This window comes from Erpetoichthys calabaricus, chromosome 8, assembly GCF_900747795.2.
Source record: "Erpetoichthys calabaricus chromosome 8, fErpCal1.3, whole genome shotgun sequence".
NCBI lineage: Eukaryota > Metazoa > Chordata > Cladistia > Polypteriformes > Polypteridae > Erpetoichthys > Erpetoichthys calabaricus.
The window spans coordinates 86,922,229-86,938,930 of NC_041401.2; the positions used below are offsets into that span (position 1 = coordinate 86,922,229).

Sequence of the window (16,702 nt, forward strand, 5' to 3'; positions counted from 1 at the left end):
TGGTGGTTGGGAGGGTCTTTGTTTGGCTCTAATATGACAAAATCACAGTCAAATATCAGTCATTATTCTAGTGACCTAGTCTAGCTGGTTAATCATCCTTTCCTAGGCATTCTACAATATTATGTAAGTATGTAAGTATTTCTGCTAACAAGAGGTATTAAACAAAAATTCACCCCTTAATCATCTACTTTATGTTAATTATAGGCTTAGCAAATGAACCATTAACATTAAAGGCACTATTTATCGTATATCAGTTTATGTAAATTATATCTTTATTTGTCTAATTTGTCAAATTAATTTCTACAAGTAAAACAGCTATTCAGACACTTCAGCATAATCTGTAGCTGTCAATTAGTAAAAACATTTTGTTACCATTTTGTTTGAATATCATTGATCTCTAATAATGCATTTGTCATATACAGTTATAGTACAAGTAAAAATGAAAAAATAATTATCTGGGATTAAGACTGATATTAGTATGAATATGAATATGAACTTATGAATTTCAGAAGTCTCCAAACAGAATTAAGTATTTAAGAACCTGTTTGTATTTTTGTTTGAATTTTGTATTTTGTTTGAATATTGTCATCAATGAAACAGACAACCTTCTGTCTAGTGAGAAAGAGTAGCTTTTTACTTTTTAAATACATGGTGGTTTTTTAAGGATCTCTTTCAGTTGGAGAAGTTGGTAAATGCTAAGGATCTACAATATCTAAACTCCGACTGAAAGATATATTTGAGGACTTATTTACTCTTTAATTAGAAGTGAATTTCTCCATTAAGTTCTTGGCGGCTTTCTATAGCAGTGTTTCTCAACCAAAATGGAGGGTTGAGGGATTCTGCCAGATGGTAACGACTTGCCAGTATTTATAATGGTGGTGTGTGCAAAACAGGCCTAGTTGTGTGTCATGCTGAGTTGCTGCTCCGACAATTGCACTCTGTTCACCCATAGGAAATGGTCTGATGATATTGCTAAATTCCCCCACTGCTCACTATAAACATCGGATTGCTCCAAATTTACCAAGGGGGACCAGACTGGGTTACGGATACATTTCTATTGAAAAAACTGGGTCGCAACCCCACAATGGTTGAGAAAAACTGTTTTACAGTAATCAAATTTTCACCCACATGCACAGCTGTGTATGTAATAACACAGTCTGGTCCAAAAGTATTTGGACAGTGACACAATTTTCATAATTTTGGCTCTGTACACCACCACAATGGGTTTAAAATTAAGCAATCATTATGTAATTGAAATGTGGACTCTTGGCTTTAATTGTAATAGCCATTTAGGAATGACAGCCTTTTTCTGCATAGCCCCCTCTGCCACTCCCCCCCCCCATTTCTAGGGGTTCAAACGTATATGGATATTTGACTGACAAGTTGTTCCATAGACAGGTGGGAGCAGTTCCCTCATTATGTATTTATTTATTTTAACAAGCAGGTAGAAGGTATGGAATTGTTTCAAAGTGTTGAATTTGCATTTGGAAGTTGGCACTGTGATCTTTCAAAGAGCTGTAAAAAAAAAAAAGAGTAAAAAGTAAAAAAAAAAATAAAAAAAAAAAAAAGTCCATCATTAGGCTGAGAAAACAAACCCTTTAGAATGATAGCAGAAACCTGAAGAGTGGTCAAATCAACCATCTGGTATATTCTTAAAAAGAAGGAACACACTGGTGAACTCAGCAACACCAGAAGGTCTAGAAAAGCACAAAATACGTGTTCTGGGTAATTGCAGAATTCTGACCTTGACAAAGAAGAACCCCTTCACAACATTTAACCAAATCAAGAACACTCCCCAGGAGGTGAACCTATCTTTGCCAAAGTCTATAATCAAGAGAAGATTTCATGAAAGTAAAGACAGAGTGTTTACCACAAGGTACAAACCACTGGTAAACCTCAAACATAGGAAGAACAGATTAGGCTTTTTTAAAAGCCTGTTCCGTTCTGGAACAATTTCCTTTGGACAAAAGAAACCAAGATCAATATACAGTATACCAGAAATGGCTCATGATCTGATGAATACTACATCATCCGTGAAAAACGGCGGAGGCAGTTTTATGGACTGATCATGTATGGCTGTGAATGTAACTCCGTCACTAGTGTTTATTGATGATGTGAGTGCTGGCAGACGTTAGCAGGATGACTTCTGATGTGTATACAGCTATACAGTCTTTTCAGATTCAGCCAAATTCAGCAAAACTTATTGGGCAACGCTTCATAGTACAGATGGACAATAAGTAAAAATCATACTGCAGAAACAAACCAGGTGCTTTTTAATGCAAAGTAGTGGAATATTCTTCAATGGTCAAGTTGATTAACTAACCTCAACAGAATTGGACATGCGTTTCACTTGCTGAAGACATAACCGATACCAGAAAGTCCAACAAACAAGCAGCAACCAAAGACAGCTGCAGTAAACGCCTGGCAAAGCATCACTACAGTGGAAACCCAGCACTTGGAGATGGTCTGGGTTCCAGGCTTCAGGCAGTCACTAACTGTAAAAGATTGTCAACTAAATATTCAAAATGATCATTATATTCTTGATTATGTTAGTTTGTCCAAATACTTTTGAACCCCAGAAAATAAGGGGGTGTGGAATTTATAAAAATGTCTTATGTTTTCTAAACAGCTCATACAATATTTTTCTTAAACCCTTTGAATTAAAACTGAAAGTCGATACTTTTCAATCAATTCTTGATTGCTTTGTTTCAATTCCATTATGGTGGTGTACAGAGCCAAAATTAGGAAAATTGTACCACTGTTCAAATACTTAGTGGACCTCACTATAGATAGATAGTGAGGTCCATAAGTATTTGGACAGTGGTACAATTTTTTTTATATATAAAACTCTAAACTGGTACAACAAAATTAAAGGTTGATTTTTTTTTTTTTTTTCTGTGTGAACATTTCCTGGAATAGAATGGATATTTTAAAACATAAGCTTAATATTCATTTAATGCTGTAGGGCAGGTCTGTATAATGTTGGAAGCTGAATAAACCAAAAACAGAAATTTGAACTGTTAACCAAACATTGTAGAAGTCCTGAAGTCTAGACTAGCTCAGTGACAATCGTTACTAAATAATATTACGCATTAAGATTTATTTTTGAGAAGGATCCAAATTAGGATACAATAAACTGTGTGCTGCCATCTTTCATGAGTGTGACAAAATCACTCGCACTGTCATGTGACCAACAACTGTCATAGTACCAGTTTATAATTTGGCAAAAACATGACAAATGATGATAAAATAGCAGTGACCATCCAAAAACAGAATACAAAATGGTGCAGAGGTGATGTCACTATCATAATGTTAAATAATTGAACAACAAGAAATGCATGCATAAAAATTGCAAAAAATGTAACAGATTCCAGGAGAGTCGCAGCACAGATTCACAACAAAGGTTACTAAAACAAAATTGTTTTTTAAATAGACTAGGGGGCTTTGCCCCCTGCTCGCTTTGCTTGCCAACCCCCGTGTTTGGTTTTCCAGATACACACTTTTAAGGTTTTTTTTTTTCTTTTGAATTGTTGCTATTTCATTAGTTTTACTTTTATTTCAGAACTTATGTAAAAACAATATTTGGCATCTTTGGAGTCCCAATATGCTGAATCTTTTAAATGAGGTCAGTGAGACATGTGTTTAATGACTTTGTACCATAATTCTGGATAGGTTTCTCTGTTTGGAATTTTAGCACAGACAAAACAATCTACATCATCAGCAGTTAATAATTTTTTTGCAAAGTAACCAATAAATGCATGTGAGGTAAACCCCGTTTTTGAAATTCTCGGACTTAAACTTCAAAGCCTTACAATATTTACGTACTTCTGACATATCACCTGTGTCCATATATTCGATCTCTATTCGCCTTTTAGTTATTTCTCAGAGTAATAATTTCTCTTTGTTTGCGCTAATGCGTTCTTTACTTTCTTTTTTTTGACACTGTCATTTTTTTTTTTGCTTTCATATTCTGTATCTTGCTCTGCATGTGTTTTGCGCCTACGTTTTTTTTTTTTTGAGTCTTTTGAATTCCAGTTTTCATTATCTCTAACCCCCCTTTTTTTTTTAACCTTTTTATGATGTTTTACTTTGTTTTCTACTCTCTTTTATTTCTGACCTCGCTTTTTCCTGCTTTATTTTCAATGACACCTGGTCTGTGGTGATTATTTTCCCTTTTTCAAGTAATAATTTCCGTTTGTGCTACTGAGATCGTTACTTTCTTTTTTTTATATTTTCTAATTTTCCTACTTTCATATTCATATTTTCATATACTCCACATTTGTATCGCGCATACGTTTTTTTTTTTTTTTGAGCCTTTTGAATTCCACTGCTTTCATAATCTGCTCTGCATGTGTATAGCGCCAGCGTTTGTAAACGTGTTTATGAAGTTGTGAAGGCGAAAAGACTTTGTTTTTTCACTCTCTGCCTTTTATTTCTGACCTCGATTTGTCCTGCTATTTATTCAATTACACCTGGTTCTGATGATTAATTACCTTTTGTTTGCGCTAATGCGATCTTTACTATCTTTTTTTTTTTATACTGTAGAGACTGACGTAATAAAGTGTCGCAAAAGTTCTACTTGAGCAATCACCGACTTCGTAACCCCAAACACAACTTTCTAGCACCCTGTCCGACCCCTCCTCCCCCGGGTCTCGCGCCCCCTTACCGCATCAATCAATACCCCGCTATCAGTCTTCCGTGCTGTACTCCGCCCTCCCTCAATTGGACCTAACAGTCACTTAAAACAAAAAAGGCTTCAACTTGGCTAGGACGCTACAATACTTTCGAATTTTACTGCTTTCATATTCCGTACCTTTCTCTGCATATGTATCGCGCCATCATTTGTTTGAGCCTTTTGAATTCCACTGCTTTCATAATCTCTTATCTGCCTTTTTTCTCTCCAACGCTTTTGGGTCTCTTTTCTCCACGCTGCTCTTTCATCTAGAACAGTGTTTCCCAAACTCGGTCCTGGGGAACCCCTGTGGCTGCAGGTTTTTGTTCCAACCAGCTTCTGTTTTTAATTGAACTCCTGGGCTAATTAAGTGAACTGATATTTCCCAAGTTCTGTGTTTAGGGAACAATACAGAAATTAGAAAACTAAGTTTGCTAAAAAAAATATTAAAATGTACCAAGCAGTTATATAGGAATAATGTATTTTTTTTCTTTTTAGCAGTATTTTCATCTTGATTTTCATTCTACTTTTCTAGGTCTTCTAATTGTTTAATTAATCCATTATTTGCTAATTAGTGGGTCTGACTCTAAAGTAGTTGCAGCCTTTGATTATTCAGTGTTGTTTACCTGGGTGTCTGATCTGCTTGTTTTAAATTGTCATTATTAAGATACAACGAAGGGGGAAAAACTGCACAGAGAAAGGGCAAAGTATAACGAAATCAACAAAAGAGAGTTAGGCGTTTAAATCATTAGCAAAAGCAGAAATATTTCTAAATGTCTTATAAATGTAAAAATCATGCTGCTATGCTTTTCTGAACATCGAATAAAAGAAAAAGAAATACCAGCTAATTAAATGAGATCAGTGCTATCGGATGTTGTCACTGATTAGGAATCCGATTGGAACAAAAACCTGCAGCCACAGGGGTTCCCCAGGACCGAGTTTGGGAAACACTGATCTAGAACGTATTATCCTTATACGCTTTATATGTACTGAGAGCACAGGATCTGTGTGTGCTACGTGCATTTACATGTCTTGAGTGTTTTGCTGGCTGGCCGTGCTCTTATTTGATAAAAAGGGCGTGTCTTGCAAGAATCTCATGTTTCACATCTCTGCAAGACAGCCCTGGGACAATCTCTTGGCACCAAGTCTCATGTTTACAGTCCCCACGAGACGCTTCGTGGCCAGTCTCTTTTGTCTTGCGGGTCTTTTAAATGTGTTCCGAGAACTTCTGAGAAGATCACATATCGTCGCTTTGCTTTTGCTTTCCAGGATTTTTTTTTTTTATAATAGAGAGATATGCCAAGAAGAGTGATTCATTCTGGAATCAGTTCAATTTTGAGAACTGTGAGGCAGAGTTAATTTCTTGAAGTACAGTTGCAAATTGAGATGACTTCCAAGAAGATTAGCATTGCCTATTAATATAGATTTTTTTTAAATGGAAAACTGCTTTTTATAATATCTAAATATCATTCACAGTTAATAGAAAATTAAAAAATAAACATTATTATGAGTACTGAATATATATTCAAGATAATTGATACTAGATGTAAGGTGTAACCTACGAAGGGTATTAGGTGTGGTTATTATATTGATATTTGTTTCCTATGACATTAAGTATGTGTTTTGATTTAATGTACAAAATTCATTGCCTTTAAATTCTGAATTTCATATTAATGTCAATGTCAATTTATTTATATAGCACATTTACTGTAAAACAACATAGGAATGCTGTGGCCAATGTGCTTTACAATAAAAGAAGAAAAAACATACAATTATCATAAATAACATAAATAGAAATAAAATAAATGAACATAAATAAAATAAATAATAAATAGAAGTAAAATTACATAATCACAATGAGGAAACCATCAGTATTACTGAAGGTCACGGAAAGCAAATGAATAGAAATGAGTCTTTAATCTTGTTTTAAGCAGTTCAATTGTAGACGATTCCTTTATGTAATTAGGCAAAGAGTTCCACAGGCGAGGAGCAGCAGCTGCAAAAGCCCTGTCCCCCTTAGTTTTACACTTGGTATGACGGACAACAAGAGACAACTGACCAGAAGATCTAAGCACTCTAGATGGCTGGTGTAAAGCACACAATTCTTCATTTGGTTCATTTGGAATTAGTACAGTAGATTGAGACTGTTATTTTAAAATGAGTTCATCAAGAGCATGGGGACACAGTTAGAAATTTGTTAAGGGTAAATTTCACATGAACATTATGAAGTTTCTCTTTACACTGAGAACCACAGACACTAGAAAAAAGCTACCAAGTAATGTGGTAGACAGTAAGACTTTAGGGACTTTCAAAACTAGACTGTTTAATTATAAGAATTAAGTGGATAGGACTGGCGAGCTTTGTTGGGCTGAATGGCCTGTTCTCATCCAGATTGATGTAATGTTCTAATAGAATGCAATTACATGTGTTAGTAGACAACATTAAGTTTGTGCTTTTTAACAGCATTTTACAATACAGTTTAAAATAGAGCACAAATAGGTTTATGGTGGCGCAATAGCATTCATACACAGCAGATTGCAATTCAAGTGATTTTAAAATGACATTTATTAATGTATGTTAGTGATGGATGGTCTTTGATTAAGTATTGTTCAGTTTTGATAAAGATAACATTTTTAAGAGTATACCCAATAGAGTAGTGCCTAATTATTAGCAGTTGAAAAATATCTATTAGTGCAAAATGCCCAATTCTAGCATAAAATCAGTATCAATATTATCCAATGAAAGGAGATAAGGAACTGAAATAAGTCCCCCATCTGTCTATTAATATTAGTTAAAAAACAGTAATCCTTTACTGTAAAATTATATGACTAAGTAAGAACTTTGAAAGGAACTAACTTATTGTATAATGGGAATATGAATGATAAGCGATGGGGTGGAAGACCAGGGACTTGTCAGCAATTGTTTGTGTATATCTAGTTCTGAAAGATCAGGGGCTGGGCGCTGGAGATCAGGTGCATGAATCTCTGAAGCCTCTATCCTCCCAACACCACTGTCCATTTCTAAACCTTTTCTGTGTTTATATCAGCTTGGGCAAATGCACTCTTCCTGTATTATTAATTTAACAATCATTTAACTGCAAGTTGATGGTGTTGGTTCTTTACAATAATAATCCTCAGATAATATTGTTTAATTCATTCTTCTACATGCTTACACAATTGCTGTCTCCTTCCATTTATTTCCAGAGAAGTAACTTTTTGTACTCTTGTTAGTTAACTTGCCCAAAGCAGCAGGAGAAGGGTGCTGCTGTGTGAACTGTTTGGTACACACTTGGTGTCTGACTAATGTGCATTCCGCATCTGAGATGCTGTCAGACAATTAAAAAAGGAAAATAAACAAAATTTACAACTTCATGCAACTGCTGTCAAATTGACATTTAAACAGTAAAGCAACTCAGTCACACAGACTGTTTCTCTGTTTTAACATGGATGAGTTTACAATTTTACTAGTTCAAAATTTTAAAATTTCTCATAGCATGATTTATTTGAGAAATCTGAATGACAACTGAACTGTCTCGACAAGTTTCTTTGAAGGTAAGTGTGACACATTTCAAGAAAACTGGTCTACGAGGGACTGAGTTGTTTAATGTGGACAGATGGACAAACAGACGTACATAGTCTTTTGCAATAACTGCTTTGTGAATTTTATGTGAACATACCTAAAAATTACTTGTTTAAACAAGACTAAACTACCAGATCTCCAATATCCCCGAACCCAACAAATTGTTAGTTTTCTTACTTTTGGCATAAACCCCCTGATTACAACGGTCAGGGGCACGGACATAGATGGGAGGGGGTCCTGAGCTTACACCATTGTTCTGAGGGAATAATGGGTAAACCTAATATATAATTTCAAAGTTTATGACTCACTTAAACTTGATAATATGTTAACAATCCTGCCCATACTTTAATGTATAATAAATCTAACAGCACATGCTTGTGCTTGTTTTCTCTGCCTGCTCACCTTCTGTTTTATGTTTTTTTTTCCCTAAAATATTGAATAGCATTTATCTTGCATGTTCCTTTATTGGGTTTTTAAAATGTTAATCATCCTTGTATCTTGTATGTAAATAAAAAGAAACAATGATTACTACTAAAATCTATTACTGTTTTATGATTTTTATTTACATTGCAGTAGGCTACTTTGAAGAAACAATGAAAAAGATGGAAACGTGTCAAAAGAATGCAGTTTTTACTTGTACAGTATGTTGTATTCTGCTGTGTGATGTAATCTTAACTGTCTTATCAAATTTGTAGCTCCAAATAACTTGGCTTTAGTGCCATCTTGGATTACTTTTTCTCAGCAGATGCTGCAGTTAGTATATCTTTCTCTGTGCCTTCACATACTTCCACACAGTAGACATTTTAGAGGCCACAGGTTATGTGGCATTTTTCAGCCCCTTTCCCTCATGTATGCTTGCATAGTAGCCATTCATTACACTGTTTTTAGCTTGCTTTACCTGCATCATGGAAAGCCAGGAAGGGCAGCATGTATGTGCACAGCTCACATTTTATTTTAACCATAAAACTGACAAACTGACTAGAGATTGGCAAGTTACACAACAGAAATCTGCCAATTATATATAATTAGCTATGTAAAGCCGTGCTGTAAAAAGACCGGGGTCCTAGAAACTATTGAAATCGTCAGGAAGAAAAAAAGAAACGTAGGGATGTCAGGTAATTGAAAGGAACTACTCTGGGCATCTCTGTCCTAGGAGGATTTGTTTTGGCGACATACTCGCATTGCTTGTGTATTAGCGATGGGAGGAAAAGTAAAAGGGATACCGTTTTGCTGATGTTAGCGACTAAGCAACTTTGTCTTTCTTCTGAGGTTTTATTTTGTTGACATGCAGGCCCCGCTTGTGTTATTAGCGGCTAAGCGAGTTTTCTGTTTCCTTGGAGGTGGAGCCCTTACCCCGTCTCCACCTCTCACTTCCAGGTCAGACAGACACACACACTTACACGCGTAGACATTTATATATAAGATGAACAGAAATTGGCCATTTCTGATTCACTACCAAAAAAGCACTGCATCACAAACATGTTTAAAATTTTTGGCAACCACTGGTCAAAAATGGCTACTAAGTTTGTTTGTGTGAATTTGTCTTTTGTTGGTATTGTATTATTGTTAGCTGTTCTGAGGAAACATGCAATAAGAGTTTCACTGTAATATGTACATTTAAAAAAATGTAAAATGTGCAATGTCGTCCAAAGTCCACTAAAGAATGGGACTGTATGATGAATAAGAAAGAGGGATGTAAGGCATATGTGGTGAAATGAGGTTTGTAAATGCATATTTCAATCAAAACAGACAATTGTAAGTTAAGCCCATTTTAATAAATGGGTATTTTTCTGTGCTATTTTTTAAATACATGCTAAATGAGTCCGTCCATCCATCCATCCATCCATTATCCAACCCGCTATATCCTAACTACAGGGTCACGGGGGTCTGCTGGAGCCAATCCCAGCCAACACAGGGCACAAGGCAGGAAACAAACCCCGGGCAGGGCGCCAGCCCACCGCAGGGCGCACACACTAGGGACAATCTAGGATCGCCAATGCACCTAACCTGCATGTCTTTGGACTGTGGGAGGAAACCGGAGTACCCGGAGGAAACCCACGCAGACAATGAGAGAACATGCAAACTCCACGCAGGGAGGACCCGGGAAGCGAACCCAGGTCTCCGAACTACGAGGCAGCAGCGCTACCCACTGCGCCACCGTGACACCTGCTAAATGAGTCTTGCAGTAGATACCTGTATATACAGTATTTTAAGCTTGGGAGGATCTGTTTTATATTTTATAAAAATTATTTGTTGAAAAAAAAACTTGTTAATGTGTGGCACATTAAAAATGATTGTTTTCAGTATTCTGGGTTAGTCTTGGGCATAGTATCTTTCCATAACAAAATACTGTCGGGTGAATACCACTGTGTTTTGTATATCTCTTGTTTGCTGACTCCCAGAAGCTCTAGGGACAACCAGCCAGTGAATTTTGTTTAATTTGAAAAGAAGAAACAGCTGGGTTCAATTTTAGTCAACATCTCCCATGCTTTTGGCAAGGTCAGTTATGTTCTACATCTACTGTATTTTACAAAGAGCACATCCAGCATAAGAGCATAGATGACTGATGATCCTCAGAAAAATTGTAGAATTAAATATTTGTTTCATTAAGTCTGAACAGTAAAACTTTGAGTTTTGGTTTGAGTCTTAAATAATTATTTTATCTAGTCCCAATGTGTCTGGATTTGGTTTGACCTTACACTGATCTTATAGTTTGAACCTATGTCATATAATTTTTTTTTTTGGAAAAGTATAACTCCAGATGATAAAAACAGGTTTATGTTTGAATAAGGGTATATTAACTGCAAGGTTAGGTTATCTCTAAATGCTAATGAATTTTCTTTTATCTGCATTCATTTTGGCTTGGGTATACAGCATATGCTGTACGTATCACTCACATATAATTTAGAGTGCCTTGCAAAAGTATACTGACCCTTCTCTAATTTTACTGAAAACAAATCCAACACTAAATTTTTTCCACTGTGAGATTTTTATTTTAAAGCACTGTACCTCAAAATTAATTTTTAATGTGAAATTGTTTTATGTCAGAAAAAAGTGTTAATGGATAAGTTTTGATATTTTTCAAGTGTAAGTAATTTCTTCACAGACATGCTATATATGCACCTGCCATGTGAATATATCTTCTAAAGTTAATCACTTTTTATGAATTTAAAAACATATCTTGCTTGCAGTGGTGCTGTACTATGGAGGGTATGAGGAGTGAGGGAAAAGTTTAAAAACATAAAAAATACATTAATTTTTCATGCCAAGACAGTTATCGAGTGTTGATCCATGTGGCAAATGCATATTATATTGTGTTTGTGAAGAAAAAACTTTGACTTGAAAAATACCAAACTGTCCTTTAAGAAGGGAGGGTAAAAGGCATTAGGCTTAACATTTTGCCTCTGTAATAGCCTTAAGTCTTTTAAGGTAGGTCCTGTATATACCAGCTTTGCTTACTATTCGGGTATGCTTTGGGCCCTTTCTTTCAGGCAGGCTTTCCCCAGATTGCTTATATTAGTGGGGAGACTCTTGTGCACTGGAGTTTTTAAATAGTGCCACCGATTCTCAGTTTAATAAGATCAGGGATTTGACTGACGCATTGTAAGGATATTCACCTTTTCTTCCTTGTGCCACTCTGAGGTTACTTTGGCTTTGTCTTTGGGAACATGGTCCTTCTAGTAATGAACTTTCACTGAAGCTTCAGTTATTAGCATACATACATCGTTTCTCTTACAGTATTTGGGTGTATTTTCTGCCATTCTTACTTCTCTTACAACCAGATACCAAGTGCCTGATGACAAAAAGCATTGATACACCACCATACCTCATTGCAGATATGGCATTTTTATGGTGTGGGCAGTGATACATATGTGCCATAAACATCTCTTCAAACTTTGGTCAAAAAGGTATTTAATACGTTACAAAACATTTTCCCATATTACAACTGGCAAAGTACAGTTGTACTTTCATGTATTGTTGTAGTGTGGAGTTTTTATTTGTTGTAGTGTGGAATTATTGCTTTTATTATTCATTGGTGAAGGCTAAATGTAAGTCATTTGTGTCCCTTTTGGACAATCATTTTTGCAACTCTGCAAACTTAGAGCCTGTATAACAAAGAGGTTAGGTTAGCACACGCTGATACCGCGCATTGCCACACCCACCACATGACAAACTAACTCAGGATCTCAGATTGGAACCCGAGTGTAGCCATGCAACAGGTGACACCTCAGCACCAATAACAAAGAAACTGAATAATTATGCAGCATACAGCATATTTCATCTTATGATTACTTTCTAGCGTGGCTGTTTTAAGTTAGAAAGTTAATTTAGCACAAGAATTGTTACTTATGAAAATTAGAGAGTTGGTCAAGGGATCGAATTGCATTAATTCAATTTAATTTATTTTTGTATAGTGCTGTAATGTTTTCTAACACATCTTAAACTAAAGTGCTACTCTTAAGTTGTGTTTTTATTCATGAATGAAAACCAAATAAACTGTAAGATTAAAAAAAATAACGATTATGGAAGTGTGATACAGTGTCTTGCAAGCTATTCAGTTCCTTTGAAAGTCATCATAATTTTTTGCATGACAAAAGATTTGTACGCACATTTATCCATTCAATATTTTTAATGTGAATTCTTGGGCTATAACAATACTTTTCCAAAGTCAAAATAGACAATTTTCTGTAGATATTTAACTGAAGAAGAAAAACTCAAAAATTAGTGTTTGCATAAGTATTTAAGCCTTACAAATTAATACTTTGTCGTGAAACCTTTTTACTGCAATAACAGCCTTAATTCTTTTGGGATAAGTATGTACCAATTTTGCACATTGTCCAGGAGTGGTTCTTCTCCATTCTTCTTGGCAGAATTTATAGAGATCTTGTAGGTTGGTGGGGTGGTGCTTCTGGAAACTAGTTTGTAAATATTACCATGGATTCTCAATAGGGTTAAGATCAGGGCTTTGATTTGGCTATTACAAAACATTCACCTGTTTTTGAACCATTCCAGTGTCGCTTTGGCCTTATGCTTATGGTCACTGTCATCCTGAAAGATGAATCTTCTCCCAAGCTGTAGGTTCATAGTGGACTTTAACAAGTTCTTCTGCAGTATTATGCAGTATTTTTGTCTATCTATTTTCCTTTCAACTCTGACAAGGTTCCCTTTTCCAAAGCATGAAAAGCATTCCCATAGCACACTATTGTATCTGTATATTTAGCAGTATAAAAATGACTAGCATCTGACAGAAGCAGTACCCACCCCACTATTACCCAATAAAAATACCTTGTAACACAAGTGGGAGGAATGAACATACCGTACATCCCTTTTGAGAACTTTTAAAATTATTAAAGCTTAGTAAGGAGTTCATTTGTGAATCTCTTCTAAGAAACATTTAATATCTGTAGTTTACTTTGATTCTATTTTTTAAGTGAATTGCATACTTCTGTGTCTTGAAAGGATCCATCCCTAGTTCATTTAGAAAAAATGGTCCTAGTTTGTTTTTTTGTTACATTTCCTCTTATTTTTTAGTGCATAATCTTATTACATAGTACTGGCTATAATACAGTATAACTGACATACGTCCCATAACTAGACAAGCTTACTAAACCAGTATAGGGAGACGATGTGCTGACAGACTATTGTTTACGTGTTACTGAATATTACTTTTTGTTTTGGGTGTAATTAATTCTTATCTTTTTCTCTCAAACTACAGCTTCTTTGAAAGCAGACAGCTATGCTGAAAAGAGACCACTCCTTGGTATATGTAAAAGCACAGGTTCCTCAGGGTAAGTACATCAACAACCCTTCTAATAAATGGCACCAGTCATGAAAGTAGAGAAACAAGATGTCTATCTATCAATCAAGATTTCTGTCTTTTAACAAAATATGTATATCACTGGCACTTGTCAGCAGATCTTTATTGGTACAAAATATTCTGATACACCTTCTGATGTATTCTTCCCTAATTCTGTTTTTGACTTTTCCAGAACATCACTTGCATTTGATTTAGTACTGTTCTCTTTTTCATATAGCCTGCCTTCTGGTGATGGCTTGTGCATTTTGCCAATTCCTCAGTGGCCATGGAAATCTACCCTAATCTTGTCTGAGTTGGCACTAGGTATTCTGAAAACTGACATAGTTTACATAAATTGGCCAGAAGCTTAGCGATGAGCTATAAAGAGGCAAAATCAACATTAAACAAGCAGCCAATGTCAAGTCATATGCCCTCCCTTGCTGTAAGCAAAGTTGAAATTTAAATGTACTCCATATCCTATAAAATAGGGTGTTGTTGCACTCTACTTTTGTGACCAAATTCACTCATTGCCTGCCCCCTTGCTTTGAAGTCTGCATGTAATGAGTAAGTATAGAAATGATAAGACCAGTCATAGTAAGAGGCAGAGGGAAATGGATATGAAAATACTAAATGTAACACACATAATGTAGCAATGCCAAAACTGCAAAGGAAATTAAATGTCTGCTAGTCTACAATGGTCTAATGGGGCTTCTTACTCTACCTGCTAATAATTTAATTCAGATTATACATCAGCTCTCTGAAAAGAAACTTTGCCAAGCTGACAAGGTATTGAGAAAATTTGTACAAGCAGAATGGGTGGTTGTCTGTTCATACTACGTTTTTAAGTTAACTGTGCTCTTTGCACGTATATATTTCTCTTTGGTTGAAAGTTACATAACAATGCTTTTATTTTTGCTTACGTATTGTTTATTATTATTTGTTGTTGGTTTAGTTTGCCTAACATTTCAAGTTGGAGCCTGTATCTATGTGTTTATCAAAAGTTTAAAATTAGCTGAGAACAATAAAAATATATTCAAATACAGTTCCATTTATGTAAAGTTTACAGTTTTTCCTTTCAGTTTTGTTTTGGCTTTCATGATCCTGTTTTGAAAATGCTTAATCAATAGACAGATGTTTTTTTTTTCTGTGTGAAATGAACTCCAATACCTTCCAGTTTTAATTGAATATACAGTATTCATATAAAACACATCATATGTGACCCTCTTCCATTATAGAAAAACAGATACCTTAGTGCTTTCAATTTTGATATTGAACAAATAATGCTAATATTTATTATTATTGCCTAGTATCTTCCTGAGCAGTCTCTCATCCAGATTGTTTCATAATATATTTATGGGTTTTATAAGCAAAAAGACCACTGATTTTGTAGCACTGCCACATAAATTTATTTGCTGGTTTGTGTTTTGTCTCTCTATGTGAACCCTGTCACCGTTTGAAGCACACCTACAGTATAGTGTAAAGCTTCAGATGGGTGAGTTGGATATACAGTGGGTATAGAAAAGAATCGCCCCCTTCAAAATATTCCCATTTTTTGCTTTACAGCCTTAAATGATAACACACACAAAAAATATTTCTTCCCAGCTTTACTTACTCAGTGCAACCTATTACATCCAAGTGAAAGATATCACAGCTACAGTTATAATTATAAAAAATCAAAAACAAGAGAAGAGGTCCACTGCCTGTGTGCTGGACCCCATTCCCACCACACTTCTTAAATCCTGCCTTCATGCCATACTCCCGTATGTTACAACAATAATAAATGCATCCCTGGACACTGGTTTTGTGACAGCCACTTTTAAAATCGCTTCTGCAACCCCCAATGTTATTAAAGTCTGGTCTTGATGCTGACAATCTTAACAATTCTTGGCCTATTTCTGGCTTACCTTTCTTGTCAAAAGTTCTTGAGTGTATTGTAGTTTTCCAACTCACTAATTACTTAACTTCTAACAATTTAATGGGATCTTTTCAGGTTTCAGGGCACAGCACAGTTGTGATAGAAGAAGCTATCGGAACAAGATCTACAATATAGGCTACTAAAGACAACTTTCACACTTGTCACAATACTAAGATTAGGTGATCTTGTCTCTACAGGCAACGATGTTGATGAAAAAGATTTAAAAAAGGAATTCTAATGAAAAAATATCCTTATTTGGTTAGCACAGTGGCACAGTGGTAGCGCTGCTGCCTCGCAGTAAGGAGACCTGGGTTCGCTTCCCAGGTCCTCCCTTCGTGGAGTTTGCATGTTCTCCCCGTGTCTGCGTGGGTTTCCTCCGGTTTCCTCCCACAGTCCAAAGACATGCAGGTTGGGTGGATTGGCTATTCTAAATTGGCGCTAGTGTGTGCTTGGTGTGTGGGTGTGTTTGTGTGTGTGTGTGTCTGTCCTGCGGTGGGTTGGCACCCTGCCCAGGACTGGTTCCTGCCTTGTGCCCTGTGTTGGCTGGAATTGGCTCCAGCAGACTCCCATGACCCTGTGTTCGGATTCAGCGGGTGCCAACCCACCGCAGGACACACACAAACACCAAGCACACACTAGGACCAATTTAGAATCGCCAATCCACCTAACCTGCATGTCTTTGGACTGTGGGAGGAAACCGGAATGCCCATAGGAAACCCACGCAGACACGGGGAGAACA

General features: G+C 36.0%; 1 protein-coding gene across 3 annotated transcripts in view; it reads left to right on the top strand.

The window, feature by feature from the left end:
• bcas3 (BCAS3 microtubule associated cell migration factor) overlaps window positions 1-16,702 on the top strand; it is an 830,699-nt gene that overhangs the window by 41,516 nt on the left and 772,481 nt on the right. For all 3 annotated transcript variants that reach the window (XM_028807048.2, XM_028807050.2, XM_028807049.2), the window contains exon 7: window positions 13,968-14,040. In XM_028807048.2, the coding sequence (XP_028662881.1) occupies window positions 13,968-14,040 (73 nt within the window). The remainder of the gene's footprint in view (window positions 1-13,967; window positions 14,041-16,702) is intronic.